General features: G+C 44.2%; 1 protein-coding gene across 1 annotated transcript in view; it reads right to left on the reverse strand.

Moving 5' to 3' along the window:
- Positions 1–23,489, reverse strand: part of ADAMTS17 (ADAM metallopeptidase with thrombospondin type 1 motif 17) — a 262,300-nt gene that overhangs the window by 206,678 nt on the left and 32,133 nt on the right. The window contains exons 4-6 of the mRNA XM_026648360.2: positions 19,534–19,706; positions 5,285–5,368; positions 4,735–4,892 (exon numbers count right to left, since the gene is read on the reverse strand). Coding sequence (XP_026504145.1) covers positions 4,735–4,892; positions 5,285–5,368; positions 19,534–19,706 — 415 coding nt within the window. The remainder of the gene's footprint in view (positions 1–4,734; positions 4,893–5,284; positions 5,369–19,533; positions 19,707–23,489) is intronic.

A 23,489-nucleotide genomic window follows, 5' to 3' on the forward strand; every position in this document is an offset into this window, starting at 1 on the left:
AAATAATGCATTGCAAGGCTTGCCACTTGCGCTCTGTGGTTCTACCGGGAAAGGTGTCTGGTGGTTTCAGTCAACTCGGAGAAATTACCACCATGTCGTAAAACTAATGGTCTCGTAAATAATTCGGCACAACTTGCAGACTGTGACCGAACTCTATGGAGGTGGAATAATCCCTCACCTCTAAGGGGGCTGGTCTCTTTTGGTCATGGTGGTGCTCTTAAGTAATAATATAATATATGGAGATATACCTATCTCATAGAACTGGAAGGGACCCTGAAAGGTCATCGAGTGCAGCCCGCTGCTTTCACTAGCAGGACCAAGTACTGATTTTTGCCCCAGATTCCTAAGTGGCCCCCTCAAGGATTGAACTCACAACCCTGGGTTTAGCAGGCCAATGCTCAAACCACTGAGCTATCCCTCCCCAAGTGAAGCAATAAAAGGAAACCTAACATTTCATCTGCCATGCAGGACATTGCAGCTGGGTCTGTGAGTAAAATACCTTCAACTGCTCCCAAAACACAAAGCCAAGAAACCCATCCTTCTGCCCTGAGACCTTGCATCCAACTGTTCTGCATTAGATCATACTGACCATTCATCAGGCTTTCATAAGAATACAAGAACGGCCATATTGGGTCAGACCAATGGTCCATGTAACCCAGTATCTTTCGACAGTGGCCAGTGCCAGATGCTTCAGAGGGAATGAAAAGAACAGGGCAATTTTGAGCGATCCATCCCGTCGTCCTGTCCCAGCATAAGGCAGTCAGAAGGTTAGGGACATCCTCAGCATGGGGTTGCTTCCCTGACCATCTTTGCTAATAGCCATGTCATAGTCATGGATATTTTTAGTAAAAGTCAGGGACAAGTCAGAGGCAATAAACAGAAAGTCATCAAAGCCAGGACCTGTCCCTGACTTTTACTAAAAACATCCCTGACAAAATGGGGAAGGAGGAGGGTCTAGCACCCTGGCTCTCCTCTGGCCCCCTCCACAGGGGCTGGGAGCTGCAGGGACCCCATTGCCCAGTGGCTGGGAGAGGTCCCCACACCACCCTGTGGGGCTTGGAGCTGCAGGGGGGGGGCGTCGCCCGCTTGCCCCCGGCAGCTGAGTAGTTCTGGGGTCCTGCTGCCACTGCCAGCGGCTGGGAGCTGTGAGGGCCCCCCACCCGTGGCCGCTGAGCAGCTCTGGGGTCCCTCTGCCGTCGCCGCCACTGGCAGCTTGCAGCAGCTGAATTGTTGCAGGGGGGACCCCTGCCAGCAGCGGCGGTTGGGCAGCTCAGGGGTTGCCGGTGGTGCCGGCAGCCAGTCAGTTGCAGGGGTCCTGCCGCCAGCAGCTACCCCCTGCTGCCCATGGAGTCTGCGCTGCTCCGAGGTCCCCAATGTCATAGAGGTAGCTGGAAGTCATAATCTTAGCCTTACTAATAGCTATTGATGGACCTACCGTCCAGGCAGTGCTGTATTATTGCCTAGGCCGACAAGGCTTAGGCTGGCAAATTTGCAGGGGCGGAAGCTCCCCTCCGCGCCCCGCCCCCCTGCTCCAGCTCACCTCCGCCTCCTCTGCAAGTGCGCCGCAGCGTCCTGTTTCTCTCCCCTCCCAGCGCTTGTGGGGCAGGGAGGGAGGGGGGAGGAGGGGGAACGCCGCGCGCTGGGGGAAGAGGCGGGGCTGGGGGTGGGGATTTGGGGAAGGGATCCAATAGGGGAAGGGAGGGGACTTTGGGGAGGAGGTCGGAATGGGGGCAGGAAAAGGGCAGAGTCGGGGCGGGGCCAGGGCGGCAATTATTTCCCGGCCTAGGGGCAGCAAAATTATTACTCCGCCACTGCGTCCAGGAACTTATCTAATTCTTTTTGGAACTCAATTATACTTTGGGCCTTCACAGCATCCCCTGGCAATGAGTTCCACAGGTTGACAGTACTTCCTTTTATTTGTTTTAAATCTGCTGCCTATTCATTTAATCAGGTGACCCCTGGTTCTTGCGTAAGGCTGCTTTTGTTTGTAAGTGGCCACCCACCATTCCATTGGAGGGATTTTCCTCTCTATGGGAGCATTTAGTATTAAGTACAAATGGGGAAAACACCTATTTTCTGCTTCATCGGGCAATGGTAAATTCCCAGAAGCAAAATGTTCATGGCTCCTTTTCGTGAACACAGCCAGCGAGCTGGAACCAGAGTTCTCTTTGGAGATTGACCCTAAAGATTCTGAGTTCTCAAGCAGCTGCAGCTGCTGAAAATCCAGCTTCTGCTTTTTCTGGCTCAGCTACTTCTGCTGGACATGCTGTTGCTTCCATATCCTCCATGGCTGGTCCATCTGTACCGTCTGGTGAGGATCCAGGGACGCACACACATGCTTCTACAGCCAAGAGAAGAAAACCTAATTTCCTTGCTACACAAATAAGAACTGCTGGACCAGAGGCCTTCCAAGCAACACAGCATCCTTTATGTTGCAGGAACAGGAATGGGTTAGAACTGCGGGAATGGGAAAACACTGCAATTACATGCTGCTGGCCTATTGTGCTGGATAGATGTGGTTCTTCTGAAGAAAACCAGCGGTCCTGTGCCCAATTTTCCCCCTCACAAAATTAGCTGCTCTTCAAGTCTATTATCCAAACTAGTGGCAGCTGTAGCTTTCCGGCTATTATTACTACAAAACCTTCCAAATCCAGTTAGCCCAGAGAGCATCCCTACAGTTTTCTTCAAGTGACTGACTCCAACTCGTTTAGCATGACACCAAGCATTTAATTTCATAAGCTGCAGAGGCAGAGGGCATAGATGAAATGCTTCACTTCTCCCCGCCAATGCCTAAAACCCCATCAGAGTGATTTGCATGCCTCACCGTGTCACACGGGATCAAAAGATTCATGCTGGATGCACAGATGAGAGTTAAAAAAAAAAAAAATCTTATGTATTTATTTAGGTCCTGTTCCAGTCAAGCACATGTTTAACTATAAGCAGGATGTGTATTACTCCCACTGACTTCAAAGAGACTACTCACCCTGCTTAAAAAGTTAAGCATATACTTAGGTGCTTTTCTGGATCAAGGCCTTAGTAACGGCACTGAATACAGAGCAGATGGGGGATCCTGCACCAACGCCAGAGGAAACTGCACAATCATATACAAAGGTGTATTTTGAGGAACTCTACTAGCCCGTTGCACTGGCACAGCAATCACTGACTGGATATTCTACAGCCCACTTTTATTTAACAATCATTAGCACCCCAACCATAATCAACATGCCTATAGAAACAAGAGAAAATGCTTTAGGGAGGGACTTTAAAAATGCTAATTGCTAACAGGGTGAAAACTTATACTATAGAATCCTGTTAATTTGGCTAGTCGCTCCCACTGACAGCAGCCCTGTGCAGTGAATGCAGTGTAGCTAGTTCAAAACACTCATTCTCAACTGTGTTCAAACTGTGTAAGCAACTTAAAGGGGGAGGAAAATGGTTTTTTAAAATGGCCCCTGTTAATAAATTACCCGAAGCGCAGACAGAGAATAAGAAGAGAAACCATTTATATAAACGTCTGGGAAATACGTGAAATAAAATTCTGTGCCGAATAAGACTCTACAACAACGATGCTCCCCGAGTTTAATCTTGTGCAGTTCTGCTTTTAACCTTTACTTTGCTACTCTGCATCAAGCACCTCGAATTTAGGACTACAGACCACTTAATCTCTTGGCACTCACCAAATGCATCCCTTATATGAGACATTACTACCTGATTAGCTGTCACTGCCTTTCACTGGGCTAAATCAGTTCCATGAGAGCTATTGCTATAAAGTGGCCAACCTTATATATGGAACCTTGGTGAAGTATCTCTGCATATATCTGGATCCATGATGTACAAAGATACAGGAAGACTTTCTCCAGGCAAATGCATTATGGGGCATTGAAGTAAGGTGCTGGGAAATCATTTTCCAAAGAGTATCAATACTATTGTACCTATACAGAACAGGAAGAGCCTCAATTTTTTTGTCGTGAATCTTTGCTTTCTATTGACATTCAAAATCGTTCTTCCCTACAGATACTTTAATTTAAAAATCACAACTGCAGTCTTCTTACAAAATAGAAGAAGATGTGGAAACATTTTTTTCTATTCACATTATAGACAGAAAAGAAGTACAAGGATGGATAATAATGCTGGGTATAGCAGTATTCTGTCCTATAGGTCAACATGGGTAACATCCCTTGGATTTGAACCTTAGGCTAGCATGGTGTATTTGATCACTATATAGAGCCACAAAAGGGTGACCCTGGACAATCTGTGCTACGCGCCAATGGAGAGAGCAAATACTAATTAATGGTGGTTTAGTGCCATGGTGGATGAGTTAGTTGGGGATTGGTCCTGCTTTGAGCAGGGGGTTGGACTAGATGACCTCCTGAGGTCCCTTCCAACCCTGATATTCTATGATTCTAAGTAGATCAGATAAGTGCTGGTTCTAAATAGAATACCCACAAACTACACAACCCAACAACAACAAAAAGTGACAGAGAAAGCGGGGACTAACACATAGTCCAGTAGCATTCAAAAAAGGAGAGACCTTTCACTGCCACTGAAAGAATTTTTTTCTTTTAAATCAAGACAAATCACTCCATTCTGCTCTGTTTTACCCATACAGCCCAGCATGCCACAAGCTAGCATGAATGAGGGACAAACATCAGCAACAGTGGGAAATGGCTCCTGGAATTACTTGCCGATCAGATGGCCCATACAAACAGGAACAGCAAACCACTTCCACTGTACCTGGTAACAAAGACAGCAGCGTCCACAGGAGGGGTATCATCTCTTGCACCAGGAACCTGATTATTGCCAAGATACTTTGCTCCACCATACTCTTCATTTTGCCAGTGACAGAAACTCTCCAGAGACCTCTCTCCATGGTGCCCAATGGACAGTTTTGCCTTTAGAAAACAAAAAGGAATTCAAAGAAACAAAGATTGGTCAAACTAGGGGATCCCTAGGTCTATGTAGCATAAAATCATTAAGTGACAAACATACATTCAAAGTTATACTTGTGAAGGTTATATGTGCATCACCATGGCCTTAACCTGGGGCCTGAAATTCAGCACCAAAGCACTGATCTCTACCACTTCACCAAAAGAGCTAATGCCATCAGCTGGTAACAGTAGCAAGCTTCTTTGGGAGTACTAGGCCCAAAGGGTTTATAGGATTGGGAACTGTGGTTTTGATTCCCTAACCATGTTATTAAATCTTTATAACAGCTACTCCCCAGCCTAACTGGTGATTTTAAAGTAAGACCACAGCAGCTGTATAAAAGTTTTGAAGAACTTACAGGACGGTTTCGAAGGAGAACTAGCTTGGTCACTCGAATGCTGACTTTAATTCCAAGGCTCTGGTGCTGAAACATATTGTACACCTGTCAAAATGCAACAGACAACATGTCAGAACAGCAAAAAGGAAAACGTTAACTAGAAGCAGATGAGGAATTAACCATGACCAAAAAGAGGTTCCTCCCCCCCCCCATTAAAAAAAAAATAATAATAATCAAAAACGTTGCCTCAATCCAAAAACAAATGGATCGCATTATTAAACAAAAATACAGAATTATAAAAGGAGGTACTGTAGTGCCGTTTCAACCCAGAATATATGCTAGATAGTAGCAGCTACAACTCTCAAACAAATAAAATGTATTTTCCCTAAGGCACATCTTTTGGCTTCACCACACTGAACGATTTTTCACACACATCCTCCAGCAAGGTTTACCATCCAGGGTAGATCCACCCAAAAAAACAGACAAGTCCTTTTTAAAAAAAAAAAAAAAAAGAAGAAGAAAAGAACTAGTAACAATGTGCTTTAACAAGGGTAGCCAAAGGAAAAGATCTGCTGGAGAACAGAGGAAAGGAAATATATTCCAAAGGAACATTAAATAGAAACTAGAGATCTCAGAAACACGAACACATGTTAAAAACTGGTAGCTAATACAGACTTTCAGCATTTAAAACGTCAGTGATATCTGAATGCAAAAATGAAATAATGGTGTGTTTTAGACTGCAGGAAATAGAATGGAAAAGCAATTTCCCTGTGTTGTTTTCATATCTTATGTAAGAAAATAGTAATAAGTCAGGTTTCAGAGTAGCATAAGTGAGCATATAATGACACAAGCCTCAGGAAATACAAAAATAGTGCCGGAAACTACCTTACTGCTATCTCCAGATTTCACATTCCTGCTCAGATAGTTCACCTCATTTATAGGTTAGAACACCGAACTCTAATTGATCCCAGAATTACATTCCGCCCATTTCTCTGTGTACAACTGCTTTGCCTAAACCACATCAAAAAAGGTGTAAGCGGGGAAATACATTATAAAGTATTTTAAACTTTTTATAACTTTGGGACAAATGCCACACTCCCTACTCAGGCAAAAAAAATCAAAACCACGGAAGAGACTTTTCTGAGTAACGACGACAAGATCAGGCCCTGTTTGTTACCTGGATCTCATCTGGTTGTAAATGTTATTCAGGCTACATACAGACAGACGGAAACTGGATCTTTTTTTTCTTCCTACGATGAAGCCACTACATGAACATATTTTGGGCGATCACATTTTCAAAACCCTAAATTTTCCCTAACCATGAAAGCACTCAAGTATGCACTTAAATTTATGCACATTCTTAAGTGCTTTCCTGAATAGGGAAGGATTTAAGATGGTGTTTAAATCAAGTGGTTTCTCAATCCGGGCCCAGACTGGAGCCAGCAGCTCCTGTGCTCTAATCCACATTCAGCCCTCTGACCTCCTGTATGATCTTGGTAAATCCACTTTCCTTTTCTATGGCCCTATTTACCCGTTTGTAAAATTGCTGGTACTACTTACCTATCTTACACAAGTGTCTGACAATCTCTTAGGCCCGGTCCAAATGATCACTTATTTCATGGAAAGCTGGGGAGTAAATCTACCTCGCATTAGCTTGCCTCAGACTAACTGGCCATGGGGACCAAGGTGGCATGCACTAACAGCTCCCTAGCGCGCTTTGATCTACTCCCATTTCAAAGCACACCTGGGAACTTTCAGAGCGCAGCAGCAGGGACCACAGGTCTCAAAGCTGGGTAGATTTATTTCCCAGCTTGACGTGAAGTAAGTGTTCGTTTAGGTAAGTCCTCGATGTTTGAAAATGTAAAACATTATGTTTATAGTATTAACATCCTTATTGTTAAATAAACTAAGGAATGAAGCCAGTGCTCCATCCAGAGTGGGCAAGCTTATGCCCCAATCCGGCCAACTGGCTCAGCATGGGTGGACCCTGACACTTGCATGGAGCCCCACGGACTTCAAGGGGGCTCTTCGTAGGCAGCAGATTTGCCTGCGTGGAGCCAGTTGCATGGGGCCTAGCAAACTATTCTGGGATTCATCAAGCTACTCTGAAACCATGACCCCCATTCACCTCCAAGATACCTTGATTTTTTTCCCCAGTCGGCAATTTCAAATGTACCCCGGCTTGCCCTGCAATTTCAACATGTGGATCTCTACCCTCTGTCTCACAATTAAAAACAAACCACTTTGCAGTTTCTTTATCTGTATTTTTTAAACACATCTATAGATGTCCAAGTGAAAAGGTAAACTGTGCTACATATAAAAGCAAGAGCATCCTCCTTCTTTCACCCTCCAAATACAAACAATCTGGCACAGGTGGTTGCCCTATCTAGACACTGTCAAAGAACCCAACCACCAGGTTATCTAGGTTACAGAGACTTTATCATGGGATTTCCTTTCCACCTGCCCTCTGCTCGCTTCCACCACCCTCCGTCTGTCCTAAGCACATAGAAAATCCATCAACGTTAGAGTCCAAAATCAAAATTCTGAACCCAGGAGGGCCAAGTGGATTAAAAATTAAGCAAAAGTTCCAATGTGGTCACGCTAATTCCCTCTCACTGTAATTAATGTCTTACAATGTGTGGATTTAACATACTGGAACTTGCCCAATGCCATTGCATATTATGCGAACACTCTCTAATAATGCGGCTTGTACTTGCAGAACAAGACGAGGTACACCTTGTCAGCAGGAAGTATTGTTTCTAACATTCCAGCACTGACCGTTTGCCTCGTTTTGTAGGCACTGCAGTGTCATAGCCACTGTGTTCAGTCGGAGTAGTCCCACGAGTATGCAGACTTCAATGCCACAACATAAATTTATTAACGGGATTATATGACGGGGTAATCTGCAACAACAGGTGACTGAACACGATGACCCAGGCAGTCCCTTGCGACACTATGTTCCGATCTCCAAGTAGATAGACCGTTACCATCAAAAGGCTGGAGAGCACTGAAGCTGGGGGCCATGCATTGTAGTAAATAATTATTAATGACGTCTGAAGCACAATTCTCAAAAAATCCTTCACAGTTGCCAGAGGAAGAGGAATACCAAATACTCCTCATTTCAAAGGGAATCCCTCTTTTTGTTCCTCGGGGTTTAAACAGGGGTAGTAAACTCTGCCTAGGACGTCAGCACTGTGACTTACAGAACTGCAGTTCACCATAGAAAACATCACATTTTAAAATGCCAATATTCTCCCATTACACAAGTTCGAAAGTGGAGAGAGCGCATCTCCAAATGTCTTCCTCATTTGTTGTCCTTTGCCTCCTTCCGTTGTTGGGAAAAGGCCACGAGCAGAGGGCGGAAGGTGAAGTCTCATTTATCCATGAATGGAAGCAGTTCAACGCTGCCAACAAGTAAACTCTCCTGTTAAAAATGCTCCAACACCCGGGGGCAAGTTCACAGGAAAACTGAACTCGGAATGGGACTTAGACTTGGCACTGCAGGGAGCACCATCATTATTTTTTACGGGTTAGTGCTTAAAAAAGAGAGGCAGGCGGTTCACACCAGCCGCAGAAAGGCACAGTCCCTGCCCAAAAGAGTTTACAATCTAAATCAGATTAAAACTGCATTGGGACAGTAGGACATTTATAGGGAGTGATTCTGGGCACTGGATATTTTCTGTCTGCCTTCTTCTGAGCAGCCTGGCAATTCCATACTTTTCACCAGCCAAATGAGTACTGGGTGGATCTGTGCAGCCACCAGCTACATTTCCTTTGGGAAGTTCTAGCTTGTAGAAACTCAAATAAGATCAGTCCTTATTATTATCACACTCTGACTCCAAAAAAACCCATCAAAAGCTCAGACCTGTGGATGGCTTTCTACTTTCTGCAGTGCTCACAGAGACACAAGGTATCAATAGCCTGCTCCCGTTCTTCAAAATGTTCTTCTGCCAAAGTCAATACAGTTCTTCTTACGTCTTCTCTAGCCACAGCTGTTTGTGAACTCCATAGCAGTACGTGTCGGTTTAGACACCACCTATGCCATGGCTCACATCAAAGGTCCCAGTGCACCAAACTACATGAAGGACACCAACAATTCGGTTATGAGTGCGGTTATGTATGTAACTCTCAGGACATGTAACATCAGCCAGTGAATCTTGGGTCTCAGAGCACTTAGTGCAAAAGTAAAACCTATGCTTTTATTTTAGGAGGCCTCTCGTCTCCTTAGCCTAGGTGGAAAAGCATGCTACGTCAAACAAGGTATCTAGCCCAGCTGAAGTTTGCCAGCATGAAGGTGAAGCGATGACTGATTTCACTGGGTGACATCATTTCAATATCAGGACTGGAGTCAACCACTGAAGTTCTACACCATGCATGGAAACTCCCTCCACATACTCCTTCAGTTCATTTTTCTAGGGTAACACGGAATGCTAGGAAGATGTCTGAATGTTGCTGGCAGACTCTGATTTGCAATGAGTGTAATTTGGTGAGGAGTCCATTGAAGGACCTCATTTGCCCAATTACTCAACCTAAAAGTATTACAAGTGGGCCTCAAGCTGGTGAGCTGGATTATCAGGATCCAGGAGCAGCCAGAAAATATTTCACTTGGGCTTCTTTGCCTTAAAGGCAACATCCTAAAATACATACTTCACTCAATGGACGTGGCACAACCAAGTAATGGTCTGTGATGGAGACCTTGTCATTGCACTTAGGGCAACATCTGAAGCTGCTGGATTGTTTGCTGCTTCCCCAAAACTTTAAATAAAGTGCACACACTGGTAAAAAAAAAATAAATTCTCAACTGCACTAAGAACTATGGCTATATCTATCCTCTGTAAAGAAAACCAATCCTAGCTAAAACACAGTAAAGACCTGTCCCAAATCATAGGCCAGAAGGGACCACAGTGGGAGTCAGACCTGGCCCTAAATGAGGTCGCTGTGACACATCGTACCAATTTCCTTGGCATACTTTGGGTAGCCAATCCCAGATGCTTTATGATAATGAGTTAAATGCAGGTACTCTGCAGTGACCAAGCTGGCCTAGGAGGTAGCCAACATGTCGTCAACTTGGGCAAGTTAACCCGTGTCCCCAAGTAAAGAATCCCACGGAATCCAAGTTTCTGTTTAAAATAAAATAATTAAAGTCTCTAGGCCTTCCCTATGGCAAGCATCACCTCTGCCTTCTTCACCCAGCCTTGAGGGGAACCACCATTAAACAACAGCGTCAAAGATGTTAACGCACCGTGTCTGACTGGCCATAGGCACAACAGGAGCCAATGGCTCTAAGTGAGAGGGTGGAGATAATTACAGTTGGGATATTGGGTTTCCTAGGGTGGAGATTCCCAAGTTTTCTCAGGGTGAGGAACACGTGTTAATACAGAGACTGACTCATGGGAACCTCCCTTCCCATTTGCGAAAACCCAGACCACCCTCCCTCCCACTTGCGACTGCCTCACACCCCTGAGGCCTCTGCATCCATTCCCGGCCTGGAAAAGTAAGAACATTTCCTGTATTTTTAGTGTCTTTTAATAAAATCAGGCCGTTTGGCACAAGGAGAGCCAACACCATGTAACCTGCCAGCTTTTTGCAGACCACCAGCAACTGTTCCATGGACCAACGTTTAAGAACCACCATTCTAGGCTTTAACTATATAATTTCTGTCTCCAATTACAGAATTGCAAATATGGGGGGGGAGGGAGAGGCACAGGAAGACATGGTTACAGCAGCAGGGAGGGTTCTAAATCACTGACTAGAGGGCAAGTGATGAGAAGAGAGCACAGGGCTGGCTAAAGGTCATGCCCATCCGCTGGCCCTGCTTATGGTGCCCCCCTTAGAGGGAGAACAAGCGACCAATCTGCTCGTTGCTCTCTCTTGACTCACGCTCTGTGAGGAGTCATCAAAAGCACATAGGGAAGGGGGACAGTAAAGGGGAAAGCAGGTACGGAAACGAAGGAGGAACAGAGGAAAAGCAAGAGAGGAACAAAAGAATGAGACCTACGTCTCAAAGAAGTTGCTCCTTAAAGCAAATTACCTATTCAGAGCTTTGCTGCAACGTTCTCCCCGCCCCCCCTTACATATCGGCAACACTTCAAGGCTGGACCCTCAATCAGAGAATCACATCTCTCTCTCTCTCTCTCTCCCTCCAATGAGTCTCGTTTGCATCTAGTTCAGATTGTGAACTACCTGGGCAGGAAGCAGAGCTCCTCTTTTGTGTCTCGTTCAGCACCTGCCTCACTTTCTCCCTATTTCTTTGAAGGCAACAGGGATGTAAACGGAGTAAACGCCTGTTTGGCCCAATTTGTCCTGGCCTGCCCTCTTGTGCACAGAACACAGCCCAAACAGGCTGAACTTAAACTGAGAGGAACCAAACTCCACCAGAGTTCCCCTGGCTGGAGGGGCAGAGATAGAGGAGCGTGAACACATGCGTGAGATCGTTTGTTGTAGGCTCTGAACCTTACGAAGCCAGAGGATGGGTTGTGTGGCTTTTTTTAAAGCCCCGCACGCAAACAGCAGCTCCTGCATAGCCTTGGCTGTCAGACCACATTTATGAGTGAGAGTGTTAGCCAGGTTACCAAGGTTTTCCCTTACTTGTTTTGAAAAGTACCATGGGATCTCTTAACTCCCACCTAAAACTGAGCTTACAAACTACACTATAAAACATTAAAAAAAGGAAAAAAAAAAAAGAGAGAGAGAGATTCAACACTTTGCAAGGTTTACTTGACGTAAAGCTTTCTCAGAGCTGAGGGAGGATGTTCTTCCAGCCATCAGGGAAAAGGAACCTATGGACGATGGTGATGTATTTATACTCATTCCCTTCATGTCCCCAGCCCCCACCCCAAGGATCCAGATCATGACCTTAAGGACATGTGCAAGGTAGCCGAGTAGCCATGAGAACTCCTGAGTCTGCATATTCCAGCCAAAGGGCACAGAGATAGAGATCTGCATTTACGGTCTGTAGCTCTGAACAAACAATGTATAGTATTTTATGTGATTTTGCTACTACAAACGCATCTCAAAGAGAAATGCCAGAATGAACTGTGCACTTCAGAGTGCAAAAGAACACTACAGAGAGTAAACCAGTTTTATTCCTAAAGGCCAACATAAAAACTTTTCCTCTTAATAACATTCAAGGAATCATTAACTTCGTGTTACTGCTTGCTGCTTCAAGAGGCTTTTACATTAATCAAATGGCTTAGCAACAGCTGCAGGAGAATGAAGTATACACACTACAATTACTTATCCAGGCTGTATTCTGCCTCAAAGAGGGGCAAATTCAAAACCAAACTGCAATCAACATTCTATCTAAATCCAAAAATGCACTTTCATTTTTTAATCTAAGTATGTCTTCGGGTTTATGAAACCAGAAGATTACAGAACAAAAGTGCCTATTTAAATTACCATGCTATGGTTTTGGAAACCCTGACAGCTCTCTGCCCACCAAGCGAGAAATGCTTAAAGAATCAGTTTGAATTGTTTGCTTTTACAGTAAGTTCTGGAAAACTGTCAGAAGCCATCAGAACACCTCAGTGTAAGTGTTACTAGTTGAATAAAGTTACAGCTTCTGATTTCAGGTTTTAACCAATAAATACCAACAAGATACCCCCAATACAAAAAAAATAATAATCCGCATTTATCCAATAAACACCGGAAAAAAATCAGAAATGGTTACTTGTATCTAAGGCAGGGGACGGCAACGTTCGGCACGCGGCTCGCCAGGGTAAGCACCCTGGCGGGCCGGGCCAGTTTTATTTACCTGCTGACGCGGCAGGTTCGGCCGATCGCGGCCCCCACTGGCCGCGGTTCGCCGTCCCGGGCCAATGGGGGCGGCGAGAAGCCGCAGCCAGCACATCGCTCGCCCGTGCCGCTTCTCGCCGCCTCCATGGCGAACCGCGGCCAGTGGGGGCCGTGATCGGCCGAACCTGCCACATCAGCAGGTAAATAAAACTGGCCCAGCCCGCCAGGGTGCTGAACGTTGCCGACCCCTGATCTAAGGGTTTGTCTACATGGAGCAGTAATGCAGGCTATGGGGGTGTGATTTCTAAAGTGTTGTGCATTAATTGGTCCATAAAGACACTGCTAGTATGCACTAAAGGTTCCCAAGTGTGCTTTAATGTAGTACTGTTTCTAACATTATAAACTACTCTAATGAGTAATATATTATATGCATTACTCATTACTATATACAGAGAGGGGAAAAAAAACCCCAAACAACAATTTTTGATCATCCACATAAAACTCAAAAATTGCTAAAAATAAACTCCCCAAAATGAAATTAATAAACCCCCAAAAACAAACAGACGCCCTATGTATGGTCCTTCCTCAAAGCTCAGAGCACTGCTATTACCATGGACAGCTTAGCCTCATATTTTCAAGAGCAATTTATTTTGAAGGGATGAAGGGGAAAATAATAAAAACAAGAAAGAACAAAAAGAGGGGAAAATCTTTATGAGAAAGCAACGTGTGCATCTCCGCAACAGGCTGCATCTGACCGGTCTCCAAAACAGCCACTGCTGTAAGCAGACTGCTAGAAATGTAGAGGAGTAGTAACAAGAAAAAGTCATGGTCTCCTAGCTACAGAAACAGACATGAACCTGAATCTAGAAGGAGCTTTTTTTATGAAGCGAGAATAACACCGCACTTTACAAGTCCACAGACAAATCTACAAAACAAGCAAAAGGATCTAAGGAGTTTCCACGTTAATGGAGAAAAATGCAAGATCAGATTAAACAAAAATGGGAGCAGATAGCGATGGACTGCCCGCATAGATGAGCTGAAGAAGTGCATTTTGAAGTGGGATTTGAAAGAGAAAGGCAGGACACTTGGCTTTGGGGAAGTCAGAGAATAGCGAGCGCACAAAAGGCGTGAAGCTGAGAGTGGAAGAGGGAGACCTGGCAGTTAAGTCCGAGAATGCAAAGGGGAAAAACGGGAGGCAAGGAGAGCAGAAATGCAGTACAGGAGCATTGTGCAAAGCCTTGAGGCCAAAGGGCTTTAATCTGATGTGGAAAAGGAAGAAATCAGTGAAGAGATTCACACAGATGAACATTGGCAAAGGAAGATAAATGTAGGAAGATCACATATAAGCAGAAACATGGGTATTTATATTGTCAGTCACTAATGAAACGGGTCACTTATACATCCATCAATCCTAAATAGTTTAAGTCTCTCTAGGATTGGCTTGCTGGGGAGCCTCAGGTTTTCCCCTCTTACAATTCTGCTGACATTTTCATGTAACCATATCCCCTACACCAGTGTTTCCCAAACTTGGGACGCCGCTTGTGTAGGGAAAGCCCCCGGCGGGCAGGTTTGTTTAACTGCCGCGTCCGCAGGTCTGGCCGATCGCGGCTCCCACTGGCCGCGGTTCGCTGCTCCAGGCCAACGGGAGCTGTGGGAAGCGGCGCAGGTCGAGGGACGTACTGGCCGCCGCTTCCAGCAGCTCCCATTGGCCTGGAGCAGCGAACCGCAGCCAGTGGGAGCCACGATCGGCCAGACCTGCGGACGCGGCAGATAAACAAACCGGCCCGGCCCGCCGGGGGCTTTCCCTACACAAGCGGCGTCCCAAGTTCGGGAAAAACTGCCCTCCACCATCCAATTTCGAAAATTCATTATGTACTTCAGTGCTGCATGTTTAGATGGTGGCAGCCAACACCTACTTTATTGACTGGCTCATTTTTTAATCCTATCATGAAGCAAGTTGGACTCTCCTATTGGTGAGGAAGATGTTGCCACATCTTTTGAGAAAATAAAGGAAGATTTCATTACAAGAGCAGCAACTTAAAAAACTTAACTCAAAGGTCTGGAGCTACGTTGGCTCCTAGTGCTGTATTAAGAGAGCACCTTGAATGGAAAATCCTCCATGGCTTTGGAAAAGGCTGGTTTACAACTTCTACTATTGGATTTATTTAATAGACAAGCCTGAGCCTCTAGAACGGCATCTAGGAATAATAATAATAAATAACCCTGTCATCTTAAAAAAAATGTGTCGTCTGTTCAAAGTGCAGGATCAGAGAGTGCCATTACAAACAGAGAATTAGCTGTACATCATCCAGAGTTTGTCTCATTGCAGAAGGGTTTTGCTTTCATAGCTGTTTATATTTTTTTTTTTTTAAGATTCTTATTTACCAGCTGGGGCAATAAAATAGTATTTTGTAATGCTGACTCTTTTCCCCAGAAACTCTTGTATCACAAACAGATATTAAATACTTTAAAGCAGATCACTTGATTTAAATAGAACATGCATTAATAAGCCCTTTTAATGCTTATTTTATGGTTTGACAGTAAGCGTAATGGCTTACAGTGACAAGTTAAATTAATAACCCCTGACCAGTAATGTCCTATTTGCTCAAATAAAAGCCTCAATGCCAAAATTAACATTCTGGTTTCTGTTAGAGGCAGCTCACCATTCTGCAGTATAACTGAACCAGCAGAGTCTAGATACTATGGACAAATCCTATCCCCTGACCAATATCCAGAGCGCCCAACAGGCCACAGAAGTGGTGCTGAAGTGAGCTCCGGGGACCTTGAGCACTCCAGCCAGTGAGGTGTGATCCATATGGACTTCTTCCACCCTATTTATATAGGAAAATATCTGGCTCCCATTTTCCACAGAAACATGCCACAAACCCCTGTGAGGTGTGGCAGTGCTATTTTACAGATGGGGAACTGAGGCACACTGAGTCACTAAGTGACTTTCCTAAGGTCACACAGTCTGTGGTAGACCCTCGAATTCAACCCAGGTCCCCTGAGTGACAGTCCAGTGCCTTAATCACATAGATTCAAAGATTCTAGGACTGGAAGGGACCTCGAGAGGTCATCGAGTCCAGTCCCCTGCCCTCATGGCAGGACCAAATACTGTCTAGACTCTAGACCATCCCTGATAGACATTTATCTAACCTACTCTTAAATATCTCCAGAGATGAAGATTCCACAACCTCCCTAGGCAATTTATTCCAGTGTTTAACCACCCTGACAGTTAGGAATTTTTTCCTAATGTCCCACCTAAACCTCCCTTGCTGCAGTTTAAGCCCATTGCTTCTTGTTCTATCCTTAGAGGCTAAGATGAACAAGTTTTCTCCCTCCTCCTTATGACACCCTTTTAGATACCTGAAAACTGCTATCATATCCCCTCTCAGTCTTCTCTTTCCCAAACTAAACAAACCCAATTCTTTCATCTCTCCCCTCCTGAGATGACATTCTGGCCCCAATGACGCTCATGGCAAACTCCCATTGACTACAGGGGAACCAGGATTTCACCCCTGTATTTTTAATGAATGAGATTCAAGCAAGCTGATCCACCAGTCAACACCCTATGAGCTGATGTCACAAAGAGGCTCTCTGTTACTCCTCCCCTCGGGCAGAGGAAAAACCTCATGTAAGTCATCTATGTACAACTCATTTATTTGGGATGTGTTGAGAAATCTGGATTTGGCCCTGAATCCCATCAACGAGAGCTGGAGGACAAAGAGAACATGATGATGCACAACCAGAATAATCACACCCAACCAATGTAAACGTATAGGTTTGCCTCAGACAAAAAGCAGCTTGGAAAACAGATCTGTTCAGAGAAACATTTTCTACCCACCCCTTGCAAAGCTTGTGGGCGGAATTCAGGATAGGGGCGGTGTGGCATTGCGAAGAATAACCTTTCTGTGCTCCAAACTGAACACATCCTGAAATGCAACAATGCCATTTCATAATGAAGGGATGGTAAAGAACTGATCTGTTGAAAGAGCGCGTTTTCTATGAACCAAGCCAAATAAATACAGACACACAATGAAGCCTTGTTCAGTGAATACTCTCACAACATGCTAGAAGTGAAATAATAATAAAAAAAAGAGTCAGCTTGTTAAAGGAATAGATCATTTAAATTCCCTGTGGGCTCAACCAGCCAAAGATTTCATAACACAATGGGACCTCATTGAATCAGCACCTGTTAAAGGAACAACAGACCTGTTTAGAAAAAGGCCATTGCTGTGCAGTGAGGTTATGCATTGAGATGTGTCTCATTCAGCTCTTCATTTGTTGGGTTAGGTCTTGTGGATTACTGTCAAGATTTTGTTTTCATTTTTTCCTGCCAGTTTGGTGCTCAAGAAAGGGGACAGATTGACAGCCCAAGAGGATGAAGTCTTGCTTTCTAGCTACAGAGCTGAAACAGCACAAGCATGAGGAGTGCAAGCTCCCATCACCCACTACTTCCTTGCTCACATGTCTCAGTCCTGATCTGGAAGGACCCCGGCCATCTGAGAGTGGACAGTTCAGTGTCCACAGCCATTGCAGCCACTGACTCTTGGGAGCAAATTAGCACCAGCCGTGAGGGGTTTTGCAAATACCTATTGGCGGAGACTGAATTCTTAAGCCACCAGAACAGCTAGCAACTCTGAGTCACCAAACAGCCATACTTGATATGAATTAGCAACTTAGAGGTGAAAGTGTCTCTCCCCGATTCCTACTTCCCTGGCAGGATTAGTAGCTCGTTCTTGAAGTACAATTCCATCAGCTACGATGTGTTACCACATCTATCTAGCATAGTGTGAACAATCCCATGGGGTTTGGCTGGATGCGGCCTCAAGCCTGCAGTACAGGTGCTTGCAATTTGCAGCAAGGTCGCCAAACCTTTTGGTGGTAGGAGGCGGCAGATATTGTCATTTAAAAAAAAAAATCAATTGTACGAGATAAAACATCTCTCTCTAAAAGTCCAGATCCTTTACTGGGGTAGCTCCATTGCCTTCAACTGCATTATTCCAGTATCAGAGGGGTAGCCGTGTTAGCCTGTATCCACAAAAACAACGAGAAGTCTTATGCCCAAATAAGTCTGTTAGTCTTTAAGGTGCCACTGGACTCCTTGTTGTTTTGTACTATTCCAGTTTACCACTCCACTTTTCAAAAATAGATGCTCCATGGAAATCTTTAGGAACCCAGGAAGTGCCATGGCAGATCAGATCAGACGTCTATCTATGGCCAGTAATGGAATAATCTGTCCCAAGTGGAAAATTCCATTTCCCGTTGGGTTATTTTTGTGCTTTTTCTTTATATAGGAGTCCAAGACCCAAATTTCCAATTTGGATCCCAACTTCTCCATCATTAGGATCCTGGAATTTGATTTGGACCATTACAGAAACAGAGGAGATCTACAACATTTAGTTCCAGAACCAAACTCCCCAAAAGTCTGGATCTGGGATTTCGGTTCAGGCTCCATCTCAAGTCCTCTTATCCCTCCTACTAAACAGGCATCGGCATAGAAACAGCTTCTTAAAAGCTCCTCTACTCCTTGTTTCAACAACTAACGTCAGAAGCTTCCTTGTTAGACAACAAGGCAACAAGCTGCCGTGAAAAGAGACTAATACTTCAGCTGGAGAAGTCGCCAGTAGCAAGACAACTCTGATGAAAATATCTTTGTCAATGGTTTTAAGGAAAAATACCCTTAGTTATAAAGGATGAAGGAAGAGAAATGCACAATACACAATAAGCACAATGTTCTCACAAAAGAAAAGGGTGCAGAGTTTTCCAAGCTCTTAAGGGAAAACATTTTCAGTGTGCACGTCAAATGAGATCACTGAGCGGTGCCCAAGTGAGAGCATTCCAATACTTTTATCTCAAGTAGAAAGTTATGTCACATCCCTGCCCAGCTGTACTTTGTGGGTGTTATATACATTTACACACACAATTATGAGCAACTCAGCTTGACTTAAGAGGGTTTTTGCAAGTGACTCAGATGTGAAATTCACAGAGGAAAACAGAACGGGGTCCCAAAGCTGAAAGCACAAACAAGACAACTTGTAATCACCACAGACCCACCCAGGAACCAGTGAATTATCCCAGTTACTGTTTAGAAAATAAAAGCGCTTAGGGAAGCAATATTCTGAACACCTTACAAATCTGTGCGGGAACACAGCTTCTGCATGTCCAGCTGTTGAGAAGACAGTTATCAGATACCATGAATGGACACCCCAGACTTGGAGTAGAGAATGAAGTTTCCCTGGAAGAGATCAGTTCAACCTGAACTAGGATCTCAAACCAGTTTGATTTCCTTAGGGCCAAGGAGGTTCAGATCTGAATCTTCAGATTCACAATCACCCCTACAGCTCAGGTCAGACCTAAACACAGAAAAGGGGATGTTTTTTCCCAGATCTAGCTCAGATACTCTCAAAAGATCACCAGTGTCAAGTTCAAACTGGAGATCTGGTTCAGCCATCAGCCTCAAAATGAACCCCACCCTCAGCACATTGTAGATCAGAACACTTGACTCATTCCCCAAGAACAAAGTGAATACGTACCATGTTCATAACGGTGAGGATGAACCTTTGGGCTGCCTCAGCACCATGGTATTGCACCATATCAGCATCAGCCACTACCAGGGTTTCTACTGTATACTCATTGGTGAGTCGGATGGCATTTCTTCGCTCTCTCCAGTCATTCACTGGTTTCATCTTCTTTTGTCTCTTCTTTTCTAGAAAATAAAGTATATATTAAAGGCTCCTCTAGCTCTAGCAGGTAGCTCACAGTAACATATACCATACTGTAGCTGAAACTTCCCTCCAAATTCAGCCTGGATTGGCCTTTAATTAAATTAAGTTTCCATGTGATCTGTCCATCAGTGGAACCAATCAGGAGTTTCCATTATAGATACATGCATAACTGTGTGCGCGCATTTGTATCAGACCATGAAAATCTATGAAAAGAGAGAAGGGGAAAAAAGATGGATGAACTGTAGAAGAGTGAATTAAAAAAAAAAAAAAAGGCAGAAAGTAGAGAATAAGTTGCAGTTGAACCAGAAAAGGAATCACACTGTTGCAAGAACAGCAGAAACTGAAAATCCTGCTCCTAAACAAAAGCATCTGCACATTTTAATGGAACAAAATGATAGTCACGGAAAGTCTGCTGAAGAAAGGTCACACAGGCCAGATTCAGGATGGGGCAGCATTAGACAACTATGGAATGAGTGCTGAATGACAATTTGGGAAATTTTCTCTATCTTCTACCCTCTGAAGGTTTTGTTTTAGCCAAAGAAGTTGTAAGAAACTCCTGTGGCTGCTATTACGATTGGTGCACTTTAAAAATGCACATGACATTAAATGTTATTTAGCCATTGGAGCAGATTACCAAAAGATGTGGTAGATTCTCCATCACTTGGAGTCATTTTTTCCTTTAGAAAAAAACTGAGTTGCTGGGCTAGAAATCACTGGGTGAAATCTATGGCCTAAAATATGCATGAGGTTAGACTAGATGAACATAACGGTCCCTTTTGGCCTAAAATTCTACGGACCTAAGAAAACCAGACCCATTTTGAGGGAGTCCCGAGATGAAGCAATTGTCAGCTACTATACAAAGAAAAATAAATACTAGATAGTGTGAACTTATTCACTTCAGTGAGGAAATTAAAGCAAAGGCCAAGTGACAAATACATTAATAAAACTGCCCCCTTCAAAGATGAGAAATGTTATACATTTCACAGCTCAGGGAGAGATGTGTAAAGCATCTGACGAATGAATAAGGGACAAGCTGGACACAGATGTGACGTTAAAGCTATACTCCTCATTACAGTCAAAGTGTATTCAAATTTTCAGTTGTAAAATGAAAGAAAAGCAAATGAGTACCGAGAACCAATTTATTCTGCAATACGTAAGATACCAAATCCCAGTATCCACTGAAATATTGTAGTAAAGGTTCTGCAAACCTTGCTCATGTGAGTACTTCCACTACAATCATGGCACTACTTGTGGAATATGGGCACAATCCACGGAGTAAAGTTCCCCATCAGGGTGGCAGAATCTGCCCCACGTTCCCATACAAAGCATTGATACAGTACATGTCTTATCTGACAATAAAGTGGACATAATTTTATTTCACACTGCAAATAAATCAAAGAGCAAGGGCATTCTAGAAACACACTGCCTTGCTTTCCAAAGCAGAGAGTTTTACTGTTTAGTTGTTGAGAGAAATCGATTTCTTCTGAGCACCTTCTATTGTGGGACTTGCCCGGGAAAGCAACATTCTACAATGTGAAGATTCCGGTTTACAATGTTGATTCTATGATGCTGGTTTTCCAGAGTCTGTTTACAGCTCTCTTAAACTCAGCTTGAATTGCCCTACATTACCAGTCTGGTAAATAAGCTAGCATCCCGATAGTCCATTTCCCCTGAATGAATCTGTTTTATTCAGGCGGCCAGACGCCAATGGTTGTTAAGCTTCCTCATGCCCACCTGAAACTGACACCAGCACTTCTGTTCATTCATACATTCATTCCATCTCATCAATGCACACATTCACACATGTTCATCCCAGCCTCGCTCACAGTTGTCTGGCAGTCATTCCAGCACTGCTCTGCGCAGGCTTTTGTCCCTGAGGCATCAACTGTCAGCACTTGGTGCATTTTTTTAAACTGAGAAAACAGCCATGACGTTCGATTTTTTTTTAAATGCACTTTGGAAATACCCTGTTGCAGATAACAAGATAGATAGGACTCTCTGTGTAAGCCAGAAGGGTTAATTACGTCTCAAGGTGCCCACAAATAATGAGGATCTGCACGCTGCCGGCTAGGAGGAAAACAAGCCCTTCCAGAGGTTTGTAGTACCACAGACTGCACGACAGTTACAGAAAACCATGCAATCATTACAAAGCTGCCCGCAGAGGAGCAGAGCTGTACATTCTTGAGTGCCTGGGAAACGAAATAAAAATGGACTGACTGTGAATATTAGAAAGTAGAAGAGTTGAGCACCCCTTCAACTTGCCAGCACTGAAAGGGAGATGACTTCACTCAACTTCAGTGAATAAGCTTCTGTGTTCCCTCTGTCCGTCCACAGAGTCACTCGTCCTGAGCTGCAGCACCTTAATGGTTAGCATATAAATATGTACGCTGGGCTGCAGGAGATTCATTCCGTTAAAAACATTTCCAAGCGATAGTTGGCATTTCTGAACCACCTCCTGGTGAGTGGCATCTTACTGGACAGCATTTCCCCAATAGAATCGAAGTCCTTGTAATTCCCTAATGAACTCAAGGGACAGATCTTAAGCTGGTGTGACACAGCCTAGCTCCACTGTGCTAGGCTGACTGACACCAGTTAAAAATCTGGCCCTAAGCCTTTAACACTCAAAGGAGCATACCTTAGATCATTTTTAACTTCCCCCCTCTCAAATTAAACACACTCATTTTGAAATGTGCTATAAATATAAATCACACAGCAGCGTGGGCCAGTGTCAAATGCAAGAACGGTTTTACACGGTTGCCATAAAATACAGCAGAAGCCAATACAGACTACAGGAAGGATATGCAGTGCATTGGATTAGATTAATGCATTTTAACGCCAAAAGGAATCATTATGATCACCTAGTTTTGGTAGCCTGCATAGCACAGGGCCAGAGATCCTCACCCAGTAATTTCTGCATCAAGCATTAGGTGGACAGACGGTTTTTGCAATAAAATTGCATTTAAAAGAACACTTGGACATTCCTGCATGCAGATGCAATGAGCCAGTTATAAGCAACTTTGTGTTTCAGGGAATCATGTAAGGTAAGACAGATCTTTCTCGAAGTCTATGGAATTAAAAAGCTTCCCAAACACACAGCTGAGAACTGAGGGGCTCACGTTTCACACAGTGCAAGACAGGGCATAGGACATAAAGAACGAAATCCAGATCATCTATATACACCTGGAATCTACCTGTCTGGACAGCAGACGCCTTTCAGCACAAATACAGTATGTGCAGGGGGAATGCCTGACATTTAAAAAGGCACCACAGCTAATTGCAAAGGATTTGGGTAATGTCCACTAGCTTTTTTCTGCTCTGCCTTTGGAAAGAGTCAAACCTTTCTCTTGCCATTTTAGATTCTCTCTACATCAGCATTTCTCCCTGAATTAGCAAGCCAGTAGTAAAAGTTCTTTGCTTCATAAAGTAAGCTAAGATCTAATCTCCTCCTACTGCTCCCCCAAAGCAAGTACACTTTTATACCGTGTTTCCCCGAAAATAAGACAGTGTCTTATATTAATTTTTGCTCCCAAAGATGCGCTAGGTCTTATTTTCAGGGGAGGTCTTATTTTTCCTGGAGCTTCGGGGCCTTATTTTCGGGGGAGGTCTTATTTTCGGGGGAGGTCTTATTTTCGGGGAAACAGGGTATTACAGAGACAAGCCTCTTGGTGAAAGTACATCTCCAGGGTCACCTAGCTGGAACAGAAGGGCATAATTCCTTGCACCAGCCTTGACACTATGCTGAAGTGGGGATTTAGAAGAGGGTC

The sequence above is a fragment of the Terrapene carolina genome, unplaced genomic scaffold (assembly GCF_002925995.2).
Source record: "Terrapene carolina triunguis isolate 2854851 unplaced genomic scaffold, T_m_triunguis-2.0 Scaffold67, whole genome shotgun sequence".
In the NCBI taxonomy this organism is placed as follows: Eukaryota; Metazoa; Chordata; order Testudines; family Emydidae; genus Terrapene; species Terrapene triunguis.